Source organism: Zalophus californianus, chromosome 9 (assembly GCF_009762305.2).
Source record: "Zalophus californianus isolate mZalCal1 chromosome 9, mZalCal1.pri.v2, whole genome shotgun sequence".
NCBI classification, from domain to species: domain Eukaryota; kingdom Metazoa; phylum Chordata; class Mammalia; order Carnivora; family Otariidae; genus Zalophus; species Zalophus californianus.
Genome location: NC_045603.1, coordinates 9,237,649 through 9,258,026, shown reverse-complemented (window position 1 = coordinate 9,258,026; position 20,378 = coordinate 9,237,649). Strand labels below are relative to the sequence as shown.

Sequence of the window (20,378 nt, the reverse complement as noted above, 5' to 3'; positions counted from 1 at the left end):
AGCAGACCACAGGAGCCCAAAGGGTAACGTAATGTAAATGAGGGAGCACCAGTGGATGAGACAATAGGGCATGGTGGGGATTGGGGGTGAACTGAGGAGCTCAAACTCTGTCCAAAGTTGGTGGCTGCTCCTTAGCATAAGTGGGGAACCCAGTGCTGCCAGATCATTGAATATTTGAGCAAACCTGGAAAGCTGTCTTTTATAATTTTCTGGGTCTTGCAAAGCTCTTTGTGGAGTGAAGAGAACAGTTCTTGGTCTACTCCAGCATGGAGGCCTCCAGTTTACCCCTAGAGGAGGTGGAGGCTATAATCAGCCTGAGTGGTGCTGCCTCATCTGTAAAGTAGGTACACTGCTATCCAGCCCTCGCAGGACTGTAGTAGGATCAGTGGGTATAAATAAAGGACAGAAAGGGACATTGATGGACATTCACTGAGCGACTGCTCTGGGCAGGGGCACTGTACTCACAGAGGGGGCACACGTGGGCAGAGGTGGAGCCCCTGCGCATCTGCCAGTCCTGGCCCCCCCTCCTGCACCTGCCCGAGGGAGGGTATTCAGTGAATGAGCTCACATTCCCCGTGCCTGTTCGGCACCACCTGGCACAATGTAGGCAGCAAAGCTTTCACAGGCTAATGGGGGAACCTCACTCCTGTCCAGGGATATCAGGTTTTAGTCTGGTGAATACAGGATCGATGACCTCGGATGACAGCAAACTCCATTAGGAGGGAGGTGCTCACTCTGAGAGTGATTTCCAGGTCCCTGGCCAGCTCACGTCCCGGAGCTTTGCGATCCAGTTACAGCCAACTCCTCCATTACTCCATCAGCCCAGGTAAGAGGGTCTCAATTTTATAAGGCATCCTGCTACGCAGAGTAAAGGGCACGAGACTCGTAAGACCCTGGTCACAGGGACTCACCTTCTCTGCCTATATGTCAGGGAAGCCTGGGGCTTTCCCTCCCCCTGCCCCCTGGGTGAGCAGCATCTGTGGACTTCGCTCCAGTGAGGGCTCACTGTCTCTGGGGCTTTTAACTCCTCTGCCTGGACTGGCTCCTCTCCTCCCCTCCTCAGGCTGGAACACACACCAGCCCACTGCCACCCCCACCCTGCCCACTTTTCCTCCCTCCAACTGGCCTCTCCTCTCACCCTTTCCCCTCCCAGCAAAGTTACTGTCTCCCTTTCCACCTTCCCGTGTATTCTTTTGCCCCTGGGCTCTCACCGAAGTGAGAGAGTCTGGGACCAGCCCTAACTGGGCAAGGCTGGTCTCAGACTGGCTGGAGCACCAGCCTCTGTGGCCACACCCTCCTCTCCCCAAGCCTCCAGGAGACCCCTGTCTTCTGCAGTGTCTTCTGCTTCCTCGGCCTTAGACATCAGTGTCCCCAGATCTCCCCTTCTGTGCCCTCTTCTCCACTCTTGCCCCGAGTGACTTCATCTATCCCAGGGGACCCTTCAATCCCCAGAGTGGAGTTCAGATCCTAGTCCCGCTGCTTATGGCTCTTCGAGGTCCTGCCTCCTTGGATGGATGTAACTGGGGCAGTGACAGTCTTATCCCCACATGGCTGTGATGAGGGTCGGGCGATTGTATGTGCAAGTGTCAGCACACAAAGAGCCATGCTCACTCCCACTGTCTGTTGATGGCTCTCAAGGGGCACCGCATGGCCTGGGGACCAATCTGCATGTCTTAGCCCATCAGTCTAGTCCCTGTAAAGGGGACCAGGCAGCTCTTTCCCAGACGGAAGTCTGAGGCCTAGCTCAAACGTCCCTCTTGCTGTTGGCTCAGGGTCAAAATCCTGGCTTGGCCTGCTAGGCCCTGCCTTCCTCCCCAGTCTCATCTCGGGCCTCTCCTTCCTGAGTTCTCCGGCTCTCGTTCTTTGAACTCTACAATGGGCAGGAGACCCCATCCTTTGCCGGGACCACTCCTGCCCCTGTACCATCACCTGAACTCCCTAAGGCCTCAGCCATAGTTTTATTTCTCATTACAGATATACCCTTAATACACTGATATGCACCGCTTCACTCTCCCTCCATCTTAGTTAGCATGAGTGGATTTCAAGATCAGATTGCTTAGGTACTTTAATCCCATTTAAACCAAGACTCAGAGCTGTTCAGAACCTTGCTGAAGGTCCCCCAGCTGTCAGGTAGCAGAGCTGGGATTCAAACCCATGACTGACTGCAGACTAAGGGCGCCAGCATAACAGCTCAGAGCACACCTTGCAGACTATCACCTCGTCCCCGGGAAACCTTGGCATGCTCGCCGTCCAGCTTTGGGTCTCATCCCTTTGCCTCCCTATCCAGCTGGTGCCCACGCAACCCTGCTTCTGCACTGGCAAAGGCTCCTCTCCATGCAACTGTCTGTGCACCTGTCTGCCCCCCTCTTGACCCTGGCCCTCTTGAGGACAGGAACTGCGTGTTTTACTCTACATTCCCCACTCTAGTCTTGGCTCATGCTAGGTGCTCACTACATGCTGAATGACAGACTGCTTGGGAGCAACGGTGGTTGATCCTCATGGCCTCATATTTTTGTTCATTTCGTTCCAGTATCCTGCCTTCATCCTCTGGAGCCCAGACCCCTGACCACTGAGGCCTTTCCAGGGCCCAAAGGCCATAGCTTGAGACTTCCCTGAGTTCCTGCCCTGGAACTGGTGTCCTGCGTTTTCAAAGTCTGTTTGTGAGCCAGTATTCCCATGTCCCTATCCACACACGAGGACAGAGAGAGAGAGAGAGAGAGAGAGAGAGACCTCATAATAACACAAATCTCTGCGTACTGTGCGTTTACCAGGTGTCAGGCCCCCGATGACCCCTTGCACGCCCTCTCACATTTAATCCTCAACAGCCCAAGGAGGGCAGTTCCTTTAACTCCATCTCCAGCTCACAGATGAGGAAACCAAGGCACGTGAAGCTTAAATCACTTGCCCCTGCCCACCACCATCCCACCGCCTCTTTCAATTCAACTGGATTTGACTGGCCTGACTCGGGGAAATGGTCCCTCTCTTCCAGGCCCTGTCCTTCTGGAAAATATTCATTCATTCATTCATTCGTTTGTTTGTTCACTCCATTCCATAATTAAATATTTACTACTGGTGTGAGTCATCGCTCTGGTGAACAAGGGCTTCCCACTCACCCTCTATCCGTGACCCCAGAAGATGCCATTGCCAACATCCAAATTATGTCAAAGCTGCAGTATCCGAGAGATCCCAGAGGGCCCTTTGTCCCATCAACCCGGCGGGGCCCTGACATTTGGGTCAGTGCTCCTTGCCAAGGGTCTCAGGCCTACAAAGTCACCATGGATGCACATGGGTCCCAGATGCCTGCCTCACTGCCCTCGCCCATTGTCATGGGAGACTGGGAGCAGGAATGAGTGCTGTGAGTCCGGAAGTAAAGAGAAGACCCAGAAGAGTCTAGGGGAGCTGATTTGAAAGGCAGGCCCGCAGGAGCCTCTCCCTTTCCCTCCTAAAAATAATATTTTATAGAGCAGGAGGGTCAGGAGGGCTATGAAAGGTCACCTGGTCTTCCAGCTGGAAATGTCCACAATTAGATTTATTTGGGTCACAAACTTATTTCTTTATCAAGCAAAGTAGGGCAGCCCAGAAGGGTGGAAAGAACACACGTTTTGGGGGTAAGACAGACATGAGTTTTACTGGGAGCCTCTCAGTTGCCTAGCTCAGTGTCAGAGAAATGGGCAAACCTCTCTCAGTCTTGGATTTCCCATCTATAAAATGGGGATAAAGATGCCTACCAAGCAGGACCGCTGGGATTAGACATAATACAATGTTCGTAAAGCATTCAGTCCCGATGGTCTGACACACAAGAAGTGCTTCATAAAGGCGGCTCTAAGTGTCCAGTGCTCCCACACTGTGAGTGTGAGGGGAGAGAATTGCTGAATTTCATCCTGGTCTCCCCATGCCAAGCTGGCCCCGGGGATCCTAGCCTAAAAGCCCCAACCTCCACACCATCTTCGCTCCTAAGTCTTAAGCCTCCCTCCTTGAGGCCCCCAACTGGGCCCTCCCTTTCCCAGAAATCCTAGGGGTTCACCACCTCTCCAGTGCTGCCGGGCTCCTTACAACACAGGGAAGTCGCCCCTTATCTGAGCGGAGACCTGAGGCCCCTGGAAAACAGCCTTTTGCTAGCAATTTGGAACACTTGGAATATGCTCCTAACTAAGCTGGTGGAGGGAGGCAGCAAGGCTGTTGCTCAGGCGGAACCCTGAAGCCACGGTGACCCTTCTCTCTCACACCCCACACAAGCAGTGGCTTTCCCCTCCAAAGACTTCCAGGATCTGACCACTCCTTCCCTCCACTGCCGTCTCCCTGGTTTGAGCCCCTGTCCTGTCCCCACCAGGGTTCTGTCACAGCTTTCTGACCAGTCTCCCTGCTTTAGCCCTTGGTGCATTCAGTCCTCCTCCAGCCAGACTGATCCTCTGGCAATGCAACTCAGGGACCTTTTGCACGAAGATGGAGCTGAAAGTGAAGAAAACAGCTCCTGGTTCTCCTACAGTGGAAGCCATAGCGAAGGCTTTGAAGGTCAAGAAGGGCAGCACTGAATGGTGTCCACGGCCACAAGAAAAAGGGAAGATCCACATGTCACCCACGCCATGTAGGACAGCCACCCCCTCCGCCCCACCACACTCCCCTCACCCCATCCTGTCACCCAGCGCGGTCCTCCTAGCTGGTCTCACCTCCTGTCTAGCCCTGGCTAGAAGACAGGACCCCATCATTCCTTGCCCTGCAATACCTGAGGCAATGCCTGCCCCATTAGAGACCCCTGATAAGGATTTGCTGCAGGAATCAATAAAGTGGCTGGCAATTGCTCCCTAAGTGCCCACCTGCTCCTCTAGATACTTTGTAATTCTCAGAGTCCCCGGCTGAGGTTAGGGAATTTGGCTGAGGGCAGTCCTTAAGTGGTGGAGCTGGAACTGGGAGCCCCCCAGGGCCGGACTCCAAACCTTGCTTGCCTGGCCTCCCTGGGCACCATGGAGATGCGGTGGGGAGGGGCCTTAAGGATTCCATAAGACATAGGTCCTGCCCTCGAATCTAGTGAGAGACAGAGAAGCAAATGGATAAATTAAGTAACAGTGCCCGACAAATAACTGGTGCCAGTGAACACATTTTGTCATCGAAAGGGTTAGGAGCCCCAGCGGCAGTGTTCAGACATTTCTGCGTGGCCCTAAGGAGGTGCCCTTGTCGGGCACCTGATGACTTCCGGAGGGAATATTTGAGGTGGACCTTCAAGGGTAGGAGTCTGTCAGGAGCCAAAGGGCCTGGGGAGCAGGAAGAGCACGGGAGGGATGAAAAAAGAAAGCGAGCTGAGAAAGCGATCTGGATTTGGAGGAGCTGTGAAAGCCAAGACGGAGGATATTATTAGTGTCAGAATCCCCAGGTACCCCCACGGCCCCAGCCCGGGCTCGGCAGTCGGTGCTGGGGTCTGGCTTGACCCCCCTGACAGACCACGAGGCTGGCAGAGGGTGGAGCCCTACCCCCACACAGCGGGCATGCGGCACTGAGCGGCCAACCCGGGTCCTCCGACCCTCGGTCCACTCCCGCCCACCGCACCACGACTCTCGGGCGGGGGCAGGGCCCCGAACGGCCTCCGCGGGCCTGTCCTTGGTGACGTCACGCACGGAGGCGGGACAAACTCCGCCTGAGGGGGCGCGGCCCGTTGGAGCCCCAGGCCCCGCCCCGAGAGAGGTCGCGGCAGGGAAGAGCGGAAGTCCTCCCGCCTCCGCCCGCCCCCACGCTCCCTTCAGTCCCTCCCCTCAACTCCGTGCGCAAGGTCGTGTCCCGGAAGTGAAGGGGCCATGTTGGTGGGTGACCCCGGGAGAGATACCGGGCGAGAGGCGAATCCCGAGGAGTGGTAGCGCGCGCAGTCCCGCGGGTGAGTGAGGGGAGGAGCGGGGCCAGGGGCCCGGGGCTCGCCGAGCCTCCGCTCAAGGCCGCGCCCGACGCCCCCCAAACCTGGCCACCGGGGGTCGCTCCCCAGACCGCTCTGGTTTGCCCCTGGGATGCCGCTCTGTGGCCCCGCCCCAGCCTCCGGAGGCCTCCCAGGGCCCCCGATCCGGCCTGACCCAGCCCGGGGTCTCCCCATCCCGCCTCGGCCTCGTCCCCCAGGGTCGAGGCAGGAACTGGGAACCGACCAGGGCTCAGTCGCTCAATTGCCGAGCGACCTTGTAGTAACAGCCTTCGTGTGACAGTCGCCTCAAACCTCATAAAGCACTTTTCCTGTTGATTTTCTGGATTCATCTCTCCCCACTCCGGGGGGCCCTTGGGGCCGAGAGGAGCCCCTCTACAGTTGAGGGAGAAAGGACAGGGACGGTGGCTTGCTCAGGCTCGCGCAGGAAGTTAGTGAGGCCAGACGCTGATGGCTAACTGACTTTGGGCCCAAAGTTCAGATTTTTTTTCCCAAATACCTCCCCCATTCAGTCTCATTTCTTTATATCTGAAATAGAGGTGATGGTTGCTTCCACATAGGGACGTTGATTCTTTCATCCAGCTTATTTTGGGGGGCCTTATTTGTGCTGGGAAAGTTTGTAGAGCACCCATGCTCTACATGGTAAGGCCCGAGCAAATGGTAACTATCCTTAGAGAGGCAGGCAGAGTTGGGGTCAGGAATGCAGCCCTCCTCCTTTCCAGCTGTGTGCCCGTGGGCAAGTTACTTCCCTCTGGGAGCTTCAATTTCTTCCACTTAAAATGGGGATAATGACACTGGGTTTGTTGATAGAGTGAGATGGGACATTCTGTGGATATGCTTGGAACTTGCATGGTATATAGTACACACCCAGTCAGTGTTCACTGTCATTGTTCGGACCCCTGACCACCTCATGGTAGTTCCTTAATTTAAATGTGGTAATGGATGACAAAGCGTTTTATAAAGGACACCCTGTACCTGTGTAAAGGTTCCTTGTTACCGAAAGGAGATGGTGGCAGTTTACGTGTAACTAAATCTAGTATATTTATTGAGTACTTAGAAACCAGGCTAGGCCCCACTAGAAGCTAACCCTGATTGAGTGCTTAGTATGTGCCAAGCACTATTCTAAACACATTTACATACATTAACTTATTTACCAACCATGTGGGCAGAATACAGTCTTAATCCTCATTTTACAGATGGAAAACTGAGGTAGGCACAGAGCTTAAGAAACTCGCCCAAGGTAATCATCATGAGTGGTGGTGGCAGGATTCAAGTATGGCTGAGAGTCCTTGCCACTCTCGACCACCCCTTGTGGTGAAGTTCTATTATAGATGCTTTACATGGGTTATTTCACACAGTTCTCAAAATAACCCTAAGCGGTAGGTAGGTACTCTTTAATATAATATCATCTCCGTTTTACAACTGAGGAAGCTGGTGCTCTGAAGGGTTAAGTACTTTGCCCAAAGTCATATGGCTGGTAAATGGCAGAGCCAAGATTGAAACCCTGGCCCTTCAACATAACCTGTATTTTCCCAGAAGAGGGGATTGAGAGGCTGGGTCTACTCCTAGACCTGCCGCTAAGTCATAGTGTAACCTTGGTGGGTCTCTGAGACCCAGATTAAGAACTCCTGAATTTTAGATAGTCTCTATACCCCCTTCCATCATTAATTCTGATTCTAGGCTTCTGTTTTTTCCCTTCTGCTTATAGCTTGACGCCCAGCCCCTGCCTGTCCCCCATGGCCCCATGGAGCCGAGAGGCGGTGCTCAGTCTCTACCGGGCCCTGCTGCGCCAGGGTCGAGAGCTTCGCTACACTGACCGAGACTTCTACCTTGCCTCCCATCCGCCGTGAGTTCCGGAAAAATCAGAAGCTAGAGGATCCTGAGGCCCGGGGAGAGGCAGCTGGAAAAGGGCCTGGTCTTCTCCACAGCAAATTGGGGGGAATTATTTAGGATCCCCTCCTTTCCCCTCTCATCCTAATTCCAAGGGAAAGAGAACAAAGGTGTCTTCCGTAGACACTCCTGCTCTTTCCCATCCCTACCTCACAGATGCAGTAAGAAGCCTCAGGTAGGTAGACAATCCTATAGGTTTCTTTTTTTTTTTTTTGGATGTAGGGGACCTGGAGAGAGGAACCTTTCTTTTCAGTGACCATAGTCACTAGGATTCAATGGAGGAAATACAGACGTTAACAGAAGTAGGTTTCCTTATTGAGGAGAAATCGGCCCTGAGTTTCAAGCCCCACCAGAACAATTACTATCACCATCTTATTTCATGAAACATTTTACATATGAAAGTGTTAGAAAAGATACTGGTTAAAACTATTAGAGCTCAGTTCTAGGCTGGCTCATCCTCCAGTGGATTCACTTACCTTGTGGGTCAGATCGTACTCTCCAGACACAACTAGATTCTGTTACAGCACAGTCTATAAGGCAAGCATAGTGTGTAGACTGCAAAGGACCGTGTCTGCGTTCATATCCCAGCACTGCTGCTAATAGCTGTGGGATTTAGGGCAAATCACTAGACTTTTCCAGGCCTCCATTTCCTCATTTGTAAAGTGGAGCGAATGGTACCTTTTTTGTCCAGGTTATTTTGAAAATTAAATGAGACCGTGCACACACAGCATTTGGAATGGTGCTTAGTAGGTGGTATGTTAGCTCTGTTTACTCCTGATAGCAGTGTATCAAGAAGTCCCGCTCTAACCTAATGAGTATATCTATTTCAGCAACTTTTCCAGAGGGCCTTCTATGGCTCTGGCATTCTGGCAGGCCCTGGGATAAAGGTGAATGATAAGGTCCATCAGGGGACTCAGTCTAATGTGGAGATCAACAGGAAGTCATCCCAGTGAGAGCAGCTCCGTCCTAGAGGGTCATGTAAAGACCCTTGGAGATGGGCCTGAGGACAGGACTCTGCCTGCGGTGGGGTGGTGGTAGGGGAATCGTGGGCGGCTGTAGAAAAGGAGATGTTTGAGGGCTGCCTCAAGTGAGAAAAGCTTGCCAGGCAGATGGGCAAGAATAAGCAAATACGGTGGTGGAAACTGTATTGGTAGTCTGGAAACTTGAGTCTGCTGTGGCTAGGATGGCAGACCTGTACAGCAAGGGCCAGAGTTGAGGCTGGACCAAGCTGGCAAGGACACCGACTCCCCTATTGAAGAGATGGTGACATCTGAGAAGAGGGGGACCGTCACAGCTTTGGGAAGCGGGGGACAGGCACAGAAGAGGGATTGTGGCAGTGGCAGCATGGAGAAGTTGGTGAGAGCTATTAGAGGCAGCACATGTGGCCAGAAAACACGGGCAATGGAGGGGGTAGGGTGGCTGCCCGTAAATACAGCGTGCACTGCAGTGGGGCTTGGTGACCAGTTGGCTGAGGCTGGAAGAGGAGAAAGGAAAATGAAGACTAACTGAGGTGTAAGGCTTGCCAGCTGGGTGAGGGTGCTGTTTTTGATTGAGAGGGAAAGTGGTTGGGGGGAGCGGGAGCCTTGTGTAATGGCTTTTGGTTCGCCTCAGCCACTTAGGTTGACTGGCAGACTGGCCTTCAGCGGTGGGGGGCCCAAGGGAGGGCTGATGCCCATGGGAGCCTGCCTGCACAAGGGAGGGGTAGCGGATCTGGAAGGGAGCTAGTGAGTTACTGAGTTTTTGTGTTCTTAATCTAGTTTGACTGTGAGTTGGGTTACAAATCGCCATCACCATCTCCTCAAAAAACCAAAAATACCCCATAGGGTTAATAGCTCATTTGTGCAATGAACACGCACTAAGTGTCAAATACTGCTGGCCATGGGGACATGGCAGTGAGTGTGCCGGAATGCCTCCAAGAAGTGTATGGTCTCCTGGTTAATAGAGAGGAGATGTGAGCAGGTGGCGTTGCAAGCTGCCTGGGACTCCTTAAACTACTTCTCCCCAGCAGCAGGAGCTCCAGGTTCCAATCTTAGAGCTTACTGACCCTATAACCTTGGGCCATTACTTCCCCTCTGCCTCCGTTTCATCATCTGTAAGTTGGAGAGAACAGTACGACTGACGTCGTGGTGGTGGTGGTGGTGGTGGTGGTGGTGGTGGTGGTGGTGGTGGTGGTGGTGGTGGTGGTGGTGGTGGTGGTGGTGGTGGTGGTGGTGTGAGGAGATGTGTCAGATGCCCAGCACGTGGTACACACTCGGTGCACGTTCGCTGGCCTCACATGTACTCAAGCCAGACAAGTTTAAGTCCTAGGACTTTCTCAAGTAAAATAAGTTGGAATTTTCATAGTTCTGTGCTGTCATCCTGGGAAGCTATTGGACCACCATGACTCATTATCCCTGCTACATCGGGGGTAATGAGTATTTCTATTCCCATTTTTGTATCTGGGTAGACAGGTTAAAAATTTGCCTCAAAAGTTGGCGGTGCTGAGACTCTCCATCCCCAGCCCTACCTGCCATGTTGGTGTTCCTTCTCCTCCTACTTTGTCATCTTTTAAAAAAACTACTTTAACCATTTTTTAGTGTGCAGTTCAGTAGTGTTAGGACTATTCAGATTGTTGTGTCACAGAGCTCCAGAACTTTTTCATCTTGCAAAACTGAAACTCTGTACCCATTAAACAACAGTGCTTCTTCTTGCTTGCACTGAGGAGCCAGGCTCCCCCTCCTTGCAGGATGGATTTCTGTCTCCTAATAGGCAAGCTAGTGCAGCAGAACCTGAGTGGACAATGTGCAGTGGATAAGCAGTTTCGACTGGAACAAGTTAGTTTTAGAACAAGAACTTTTAGGGGCGCCTGGGTGGCTCAGGCGGTTAAGCGTCTGCCTTGGGCTCAGGTTATGATCCCAGGGTCCTGGAATCGAGTTCTGCATCAGGCTCCTTACTCAGTGGGGAGCCTGCTTCTCCCTCTCCCTGCCACTCCCCCTGCTTGTGCTCTCACTCTCTCTCTCTCTCTCTCTGACAAATAGAGAAAGTCTTAAAAAAAAAAAAAAAGACGAGAACTTTTATCTCCTTGCTGAAGCTCATGGAAGCACTCTCCTCTCCCAGGTCACCAAGTCTTGACATCATCTGGTCCTTGGATGGGGTGAGCACATTGCTCTAGAGGAGGAAAAGCCTTCTCTCAAGCCTACCCAACTTAATAGTTTTGGTCTCAAGCCAGAATAGCATCAATGTGCGTTTTATTTATTTATTTATTTTTTTAAGATTTTATTTATTTATTTGAGAGAGAGAGAATGAGAGACAGAGAGCACGAGAGGGAAGAGGGTCAGAGGGAGAAGCAGAACCCCCGCTGAGCAGGGAGCCCGATGCGGGACTCGATCCCGGGACTCCAGGACCATGACCTGAGCCGCAGGCAGCCGCTTCACCAACTGAGCCACCCAGGCGCCCTCAATGTGCGTTTTAGAGGTCATTCTTAACTCCATCTCAGAAGGAAAAATGTAACTCAGGATAGTCTGGATTGCTGACTGCCTTCTGGAAGTTGACCTTTTGTCCCGTTGATGGAAATCACAAAAGACTTCATGACAGCCAGTGTTCGTGGAGGACTTTTACAGTTCATAAGGTGTTCACGTATAGTATTTTTGTAGATGTTCTTTCCTCGCTACAACCTTATGATTCAGGCCATGCAGGCATAATTACCCCCTTTTCATAGCTGAGAGGTGAGGTAACTTGTGGAAGTCACCCAGCTAATAAGTCAGGGCTCATCCTCAGGATTTCCGGCTCAAAAACTCAGTCTCTTTTCTATTATGCCACATCACTGCCTCGTTCTTACCAGTCATCACATGGACCCAGGGAGGCTGCTTCTGGCTCTTGCTTGGGTGGAGGATATCTCCTGGTCCTGCTGCATCACGTTCAGGAAGTGCCTGCATCCAGGGGTTCTCTTATATCAGTAAGGGTTCTTTGGTTGTTTTTAAAAAATAAAACAGTGGTCATTGTTATGTGTGGGGAGCTGTGTAAAGTTCTCCTTTGTCCTGAGTGGATTACTCTGCCTTGGCTGAGTTTGATCTTTCTCAGTGGCCACTGGAGGGAGGAGAGTAGCGTTCTCGCCTGACCTCACCTGTAACGTAGTTGAACTCTTCTCCCTGGCCTTGCTTGCTCTTTGCATATTATGAAGTGTGGGAACTTATTTCAGTTGGCCAAGTAGTCTCCCATTATGTCCCTAAACCTGAAGCTTCTACTGACTGTAAGAGCCACCAAGGTTAGGAACTCTAGTTAGGGATAAGTATTTTTGGACTCGACGGTGAATGTTCCTTAATAACTCCATTGCTGGAATAAAGAGAGTCAGAAATCTTTCTTTCTTTCTTGGGGAGGGGGAGGACAGAGGCAGGGGAATGTGAAGCCAGCCATATCCAGTTGCAGTGGTATTAGAAAGAAGGTTACTTACGCTGGAGAACGCACCCAGGTATCCTGTCTGTCTCTCCTCCCACTCTGGGTGCGTTGGGACCCTGGCTGGCCTGCAGCTGGTTTTCCCTGTGTCACTCCTGGTGAACTGGACACGGGAGGCAGGGGAGAGTAGCCGTGGTGGGAGCAGTACTCAGATCTGAACCACTTTGCCATCCTTTATCTGTGTGGGGCCCAGGGTTCTAACTTGCTGGGAATTGGGCTTATTTGGGGAACTTCAGTCGGCATGACTCCATTGTTGTCGGGGAGTACATGTGCACTCCCCTTGCTTGAGCGCTGGACGAGAAGCCAGCCTCTTTGGTATGGAGCCCATGAACTCCCTTTGAGGTGACCACGTTTTTAGTTCATTTTCCAAGTGCATTTGGGCAGATGGGGTTTTTTTGTTTTTTCCCCCCCGGTTAACAGCCAAGACTACAGCGTCCTTGGCATTTATTCTCAGTGGCATGGTGCCAGCCTCACCTGAGCTTCTTGTAGCCCTCCTGAACACTTTCCCCAGGAAGCAAAGCATCTGTCAAGTGGGAGTGTCCCCAGAGAGTTATTTTTCTCTTCAGACCTTTCTCATGTAGGGACCTGAGGTTATGTCTCCGTGTGCAGTGGCCTGGTCCGTGTTATCTTGTGGGGGTTGTTTTGTTTTGTCTTGTTTTTTTTTGCAGAAAGTAGAATAGGAAAGTTTGCTGTGGGTAATTATAATAAACATGATGTGGTAGGAAAAGCATCATACTGGGAGCTGGGAGTCCTGAGTTCTGGAGATGGCTCTGCCATTCCTTGTCGCTGGGACCTCTGGCAAGGGAGGGAGTCACCTCCCTATGGTGAAGTGATGGCACAGGACTGGATGAGCATCTTCTATCCTAATCTAGTAGATGAGACCTTCTCACATCTCACCTTATAGGAAGTAGTAGCCAAAGGATCAAAACACGATCTACATTATACTGATGGGGAGGGAGAGGAGAGGGTTGAATTGCATGGGCGGGTACTTCACACTAATATAAGAAAGGAATGACAGTGAGCTAAGGCTTTCTAGTTCTATAATCTCAGTAGATTGGTGGAGAGGTTTTTTTTTTTCACAATTAGCGTGATCCACTCTTCCCCCTCGCATGCAGATACGCCATGGAGCATGGTGTCTCTGTCTTGACCCGAGAGCCTGCGGTGCTAGAGGCAGGAGGATTTGGGTCTCTGGCATTCACGGAACACCCTGTACTTGTTGGGGGCTGGCCTCCTGGGGGAGAGCTGGAGGATGGCTCTCGAAGTCCCAGGTGGTGATGGCTGTGTTGTGCCTTTGTCCCCAGGTGAACGATGGCAGGCTCTGGTGAGCGCAGAGGCAAGAAGGATGACAATGGCATCGGCACGGCCATTGATTTTGTGCTCTCCAACGCCCGGCTGGTGCTGGGGGTGGGTGGAGCGGCCATGCTGGGCATTGCCACGCTGGCGGTGAAGCGGGTAAGTGCGTGCGGCCGGGGCAGGGGTGGGAGAGGGGCTGAGGCTGCCTTTGCAGAGTGGAGCTGACCTGGAACGAGACTCTGATACTGATGGGCTGGTCCTGTGGCATTATGAGACGAGCCGTGAGGAGAATGCACTAAGTCCACTTCTAGGACTCTGCCCTAAAGAAATCGTTGGAGATACAAATAGGTCTATCCCAGCGAGTAAAAGGTTGCAAATAACCAAAATACCCTTCCTTAATTACCTTATTTAAAATAGCAACCGTCCCACCACGTATACACTTCCTACTTCCGGTTCCTACTGTATTTATCTTAACATTTATCTCTGTCTGCATACTTCACATTTAACTTGTTAATTATGTATTACCTGTATCCCTCCACTGGACTGGAAGCTCCATGAGGGCAGGGTTGGGTCTCTTTGGTTTACTGCTTTATTCTGTGCGCCTAGAACAATGCCTGGCACACAGCAGCCACTCAGTATCTGTTAAATAAGTGAATCCGTGTTTAACGTTATGGTACATTCATAAGGTACAATGTTGTATAGTCAGAAAAGGTACTGTAATGTTGAACACTGGTTCATTTTTAGTCGCATGGGGAAATGATAAAAGTGATCAGTGAAAAAATCCAGTTCCAAAAGTATATATAGCGTCAGATCCTAATTATACAAATCTATATTCCCAAAAAGAACTAGACCAGTATATTAAGTTGTCTCTGTGTCGTGACGTTATGGTAGATTAGTTTCTTATTTGTATCATTTAGTATTTCCTAAGATTTTCCACGTGAAGCAAAGTATTCCATAATCTAGAATAAAACGAAGTTACTGAAAAATAGTAGTTGAACTCCTGAGGGCAGAGCTGCTGGGAAGAAGGGAAACAGGCAGGAAGCTACCTATGCCGGGCCTCTGCTCTTTCAGATGTACGATAGGGCGATCAGTGCCCCTACCAGCCCCACCCGCCTGAGCCATTCAGGGAAAAGGAGCTGGGAAGAACCGAACTGGATGGGCTCCCCCCGGTTGCTGAATAAGGACATGAAGACAGGCCTGAGCCGGTCCCTGCAGACCCTTCCCACAGACTCCTCAGCCTTTGACACGGGTGAGGAAAAGGCTGTTACCCCTCTGGGACTTCTCTCTGGGCTCTCAGTACTACATCTGCCTTCAGCAAATGTTTCTTGAGCACATGTGTGCCAGGCACTGTGCAAGCACTTGCCTTTTTGTGTCAGGCCCTTCTTTCCGGGGCCAAGGCAACTATGGACTAAGCAAGCATGGGAAGAGCTCACGTGCCTCTCTCTCTTGCCTTGGCAGATACATTCTGCCCTCCCCGGCCCAAGCCATTGGCCAGGAAGGGCCAGGTAGACTTGAAGAAGTCACGACTCCGCATGTCCCTGCAGGAGAAACTTCTTACTTACTACCGGAACCGGGCAGCCATCCCTGCTGGTGAGCAGGCTCGGGCCAAGCAAGCTGCTGTGGACATATGTGCCGAGCTCCGGAGCTTCCTGCGGGCCAAGTTGCCTGACATGCCACTTCGGGACATGTACCTGAGTGGCAGCCTCTATGATGACCTGCAGGTAACAAGGCGGTTCCCATGAAGGGTAGGGTTGGGTCCTGACCGGGATGCTTCTCAAGAGTGTTGTTGGTACCAAAGATCAGCATCCCAGGCTTGCCAGAAAGACCAAGGTCTTCCTGCTTCTGGATTCTGCCCACTGGGGTAGCATTTGTTGGGTCTTCTTAACCCTTTCTTGTTCTGACAGACTTTTTTTTTTTTAAGATAACTTATTCATTTAAGAGAGAGAGAGATTGAGCACAAGTAGGCAGAGCACACGCAGAAGGAGAGGGAGAAGCAGGCTCCCCACTGAGCAGAGAGCCCGATGCGGGGCTCGATCCCAGGACCCCGGGATCATGACCTGAGCCGAAGGCAGACACTTAACCGAGATCTGAGCCACTCAGGTGCCCCTGACAGATGTGGGTTTAAATCGTCCCTCTATCTGAATTGGTAACAGTGACATGAATGAATTCGTAGTTTCCTTTATTGTTGGGGGAAAATGAGATGGTGGGACCTGTGTTTGGGAATGCTTGTCTCTTGAGCAGATTAAGTCCCTCAAAAGCTTTATAATCGTGCCCCAACAGGTGGTGACAGCGGACCACATCCAACTCATCGTGCCCCTTGTCCTGGAGCAGAACCTGTGGTCATGTATCCCTGGTGAGGACACCATCATGAACATCCCTGGCTTCTGCCTGGTTCGTCGTGAGAATCCAGAGTATTTTCCTCGGGGTAGCAGTTATTGGGACCGCTGTGTAGTAGGGGGCTACCTCTCCCCAAAGACAGTGGCAGACACGTTTGAGAAGGTAGTGGCTGGCTCCATCAATTGGCCAGCCATTGGGTCCCTCTTGGACTATGTGATCCGACCAGCACCACCCCCGGAAGCCCTGACTTTGGAAGTGCAGTATGAGTGTGACAAGCATCTTGTCATTGACTTCTTGCCATCAGTGGCCCTTGGCGACACCGTCTTGGTAGCCAGACCACACCGGCTGGCGAAGTATGACAACCTATGGCGGCTGAGCCTGCGTCCCGCGGAGACGGCCCGCCTACGGGCTTTGGACCAGGCCGACTCGGGCTGCCGGTCTCTGTGCCTCAAGATCCTCAAGGCCATATGCAAGTCCACTCCGGCTCTGGGCCACCTCACTGCCAGCCAGCTCACTAACGTTATCCTCCACTTGGCCCAGGAGGAGGCTGACTGGTCTCTAGATATGCTGGCAGACCGATTCTTACAGGCCCTGAGGGGACTCATCAGCTACTTGGAGGCCGGAGTCCTGCCCAGTGCCCTAAATCCCAAGGTGAACTTATTTGCAGAGCTCACTCCTGAAGAAATAGATGAATTGGGATATACTCTCTATTGCTCACTCTCTGAGCCGGAGGTGCTGCTGCAGACGTAGGGCCGGTGAAGGCCAAAGCGGGCGTCAGGTGGTCAGACCCTGGCTTCTCCGTTAGAAACACGTGACTGCATAGTTGGTGCCTCACAGGGTCCCTAGGTGCCTCCTGTCTTGCTGGCCATCGCCCCGGTCACTTCATGCTCATCAGAATGCCATCTCCTTGGGTCCTGTTTTCTCACCCAGCCCTTTCTGTTTTTGTTACCAAACACTGTGCTCCTGCTCCTCCGCTCCCCCTTGCTCCAGGCTAATTTTTCTGGAATGAATTGAGAAGGTGGAGCACTGGCCTGAGCTGGTGTTTTGCATTGTGGCCCAGGTTTTCTGTCCCTGTCTGCCCTGCCCTTTTGCCTGTTCCTTTTCAGTGTCTTCTCTTGTCTTTTCCTCTTGTTCACGACTTCTGTTTTGCTCTTTCCCCTGGAGCATATCTGCCTAGTCAAGATGTTGCCTTTTCCTTGAATGTCACCGGAGAGTTACGATTGCACGTTTCCAAGCTGAGCTCTGCAGAGTGAGTGCTCAGACAGTATTTAGAGTTTCTGGGGGTAAAGCTGGTGGAAGAGCTGGCCTTTGACCCAGGTTCCTGGAGAAGAAGCCCATTTCCCCTGCCTCCTGACCAGCTCCAATTTCTAAGTGCTGAGAAGGTCTCATGGGAACACTTACTGACCCACACAGGAGGGAGGCTCAATATAAACTGGATGCCACGTTGTTTGGAGATTGTGTTCTTTGGTGGCCACCAGAGAGACTGCAGTGGGGGAGCTGGCGGTGGTGAAGAGGGCCTAGGGAAGGGTGTGTGTGCCCGATGGCTGAGCCTCACCCTTGGCTGGTCCAGATCAGCGCTGCTGTGTGAGCAGCTGGGGGAAGACGGGGGGGGAAGGGGCTGTTGGGACAGCACCTGTGCACGGGTGCTGCTGTTCAGCCCCTTCCTTGCCTTATTGCCAATTAGGACAAAGCCTTCAAGGACACAGCCTTTGTGGTAGAGGTTGAAGGGAGGTTGACAGGCAGCAAGCACCAGCTGAAAAATCCAGTCACCGGTTGAGGCTTGGCGACCGTGTTTCTTCCCCATGAGGCCCTGCCTTTCCAGGACGTTGCCTGAGCGCAGGAACAGGCCCACAGCCAGCCTTTCATTCCCCAGTGTCTGCCATAGGAACATGAGGGGGCGTTTGCTGAACTCCCCAGGCCCTGCCAGAGGCCAGAGGGCAAGCAGACCTGCGCTGACCTCTTTCCCGTCCTGTCTCACTCCGCACCTGGGGAGACTGGTGCTACCCAGGAAGAGCACGCATGGATAAGACATAGGAGAGGGATGTGGGGCTTCCTACACTCCCTCTGGTTTTCTGCTGCTAAAACTGCACTGTGTGTTGCAACGACAGAGGTATCCTGACCGGCGGGGGGCGGGGGGGGAGGGTTACACACATCGTCAGTGCGGCTGCTTGTTTTGTGCTTTCTTCCTGTTTGTGGCAAGAAGCCAATAATAATTCTGTTTCTGATCTGCCCATCCAGTATTTTGTTCTCCCATCAAGTTTTATTTTTTCTCTTCTTACTACCTCTCCATCAGTGAGATTCTGGTGAAGCTCCCCGCAGCTGTCTCATTCCTTCCCAATGACAGCAGCATGAAATGGCTCTTTAAATAGCATTGAAACCTCAGCTATCCTTTGAATCTAGGGTAGAGATTCCTGTACCCTTTTTGTCATGGATTAGGAGGTTGTGAACTAGGGTTAACCTTGGCTATATTTGGAAAATTTTCCTGCTTCTCTCATGGATCTGCAAAGGTTCCTTAAAGTGGTTCAGTTGCCATTTGTATGAAGCCATTGAGAGAGAATGAAAAATATAAAGCCCAGAACCCCAAGAGAGATCCTCCATCCTAGCTGTTCATCAGAATCAAATTAGAGTTTAAAGAAAATCTCTGTGCCTGAGTACTATCCTAGGTGACTGGCAGAGAGGGTACGGGGCGGGACCTGGCATCGAAGGTTCCCGTGCACCTGTCTGGTATCCATTAGAGGGAAGGGAGAGGGGAGGTTGCAAAAGCATGGGTTAGTCTTCGTTGAGATAAAGGATTTGGTTTTCCTACTGTATTAAATAGGACCTAGTTTTCCCAAGCTGGCATCTCTGACCAAATTCCATATAAAACATTGGAAGGAGAGCTGAAAAAAACAAGCGGTTTTAAAGATGAAGTCCCCAATTATCAAAGCCAGGTGTAATTGTGGTTTGATTTTATCTCCTTTCTTAAAAGAGCATCTTTCTAAGGGCATCTCTGTCTCTTAACTATGTTTCACAAAACCAAAAACCGTAACTTGCCCATTTCACAAGCAAGAGCCACCCGGAACTCCTCAGAACTAGAAGCAGTGGGAGTTCTTGGCCCTGGTCCTGGAGGGTTTGCTGACTGAGGCTGGGCCAGCCTTGTAAAACATGGAAGATAGTCTGGTGCTTGGAGGTTCTTGGATGGAAGAGGGCAACATTCTGCCCCAACCCCCACGCCCCGCTCCGCCCCCGCTGTCCAATTTTTTTAATCTTTGGGGAAGGATGTTGTGCCTCTCCCTGCCATTCTGCCTTTCTACTCAGTAACTCCCACCTTTGCCTGAAGTTTTTTGCACCGTCTAGGTTAGCAAACCATGAGTTAGCCTAATGCTTAAAAAATATACTCATTGCCTTGAAAGCCTAATCAATTCCAAAGCGTATTTTGGTTTTTTCCCTGTTGCCCCGTCCTAAAAAATGAGTTCAGGATAACAGTATTTTATATGCTTGGTTGTGACTTTTTTTTCCCCCTCAAATAAATAATCAAAAACTAATGTCTGGAAAAACTGTGTTGAGGCCTATAGTCTTTTCCTCCTTGGTCTCAGCCCCTGGTGGTCACCCTGTTCACACTCCAGATTAGCTGGTGTTGCTCCCTTATACTCCACTCAAGTTGAGAATTCTCTTTTTTTTTTTTTTTTTAAGATTTTATTTATTTGAGAGAGAGAGCACAAGCTGGGGGAAGAGCAGAAGCAGAGGGAGGGGGACAAGGAGGTTCCCAGCTGAGCAGGGAGCTGGATGCGGGGCTCAATCCCAGGACCCTGAGATCATGACCAAAAGCTTTTTTTTTTTAAAGTAGGCTCCACGCCCAGCATGGAGCTCAATGCAGGGCTTGAACTCAGGACCCCGAGATCAAGAGCCAGACATTTAACCAACTGAGCCACCCAGGCACACCTTGAGAACTCACATGGTTTTGACAAGGAATCAGCTTCAGGATCACAAGGTCCTGGAGAGGCCCCAGGAGGAGTTCTGCAAGTAGGGAACCCCACATGTGTCTTAGTCCTCTGCCGTGGTACATCTTCCTTGATACTGTGACCCTGGCTGAAAACTGCTCACAGGGTTGGTTACCACTCTGCCCTTCCTGCTGAAGCTCAAGGCCAAAGAGAATGGTAAGGACACCTGGGACTAGAGCTGTCAGGCTGTGGCCCTTTTACACACTGCTGATTCTAAGTGGCCAAAACACCAGATGTGGGTTCTGAGGCTGTGTCCAGCGTGTTTACCTTTTCATTCGGATCACCTTGTAGTCTTTAAATTCTTGCTCCCTGGGCGCCTGGGTGGCTCCGTTGGTTAAGCAACTGCCTTCGGCTCAGGTCATGATCCTGGAGTCCCAGGATCGAGTCCCGCATCGGGCTCCCTGCTCAGCAGGGAGTGTGCTTCTCCCTCTGACCTTCCTCCCTCTCATGCTCGCTCTCTACCATTCTCTCCTCTCTCTCAATAAATAAATATCATCCTGCCTCCTCAGAGGCCTCCTCTTCCACCCCATTAGTTTTAAGATAAAAAATCT

At 51.6% G+C, this 20,378-nt stretch overlaps 1 protein-coding gene across 2 annotated transcripts; it reads left to right on the top strand.

Moving 5' to 3' along the window:
* The first annotated feature begins 5,673 nt into the window (after positions 1 to 5,673).
* On the top strand, positions 5,674 to 19,593 carry MIEF1 (mitochondrial elongation factor 1). 2 transcript variants are annotated; one of them, XM_027592976.2, is made up of 6 exons: positions 5,674 to 5,863; positions 7,605 to 7,742; positions 13,519 to 13,669; positions 14,582 to 14,759; positions 14,969 to 15,231; positions 15,791 to 19,593. In XM_027592976.2, exons 3-6 carry the CDS (start codon positions 13,526 to 13,528, stop codon positions 16,595 to 16,597), a joined length of 1,392 nt encoding a protein of 463 aa, XP_027448777.2. In that variant the 5' UTR covers positions 5,674 to 5,863; positions 7,605 to 7,742; positions 13,519 to 13,525; the 3' UTR covers positions 16,598 to 19,593. The 2 variants fall into 2 exon arrangements, with proteins under 2 accessions (XP_027448777.2, XP_027448776.2); XM_027592975.2 differs by having other exon boundaries at positions 7,605 to 7,961.
* Positions 19,594 to 20,378: the final 785 nt, after the last annotated feature.

Excerpts from the sequence above, each read along its gene's own strand:
- MIEF1 (XM_027592976.2), top strand. The coding sequence starts at position 13,526 with ATGGCAGGCTCTGGTGAGCGCAGAGGCAAGAAGGATGACAATGGCATC. Across the intron at positions 13,670-14,581 it reads CCACGCTGGCGGTGAAGCGG|ATGTACGATAGGGCGATCAG; the intron begins GTAAGTGCGTGC and ends CTGCTCTTTCAG. Across the intron at positions 14,760-14,968 it reads CTCCTCAGCCTTTGACACGG|ATACATTCTGCCCTCCCCGG; the intron begins GTGAGGAAAAGG and ends TTGCCTTGGCAG.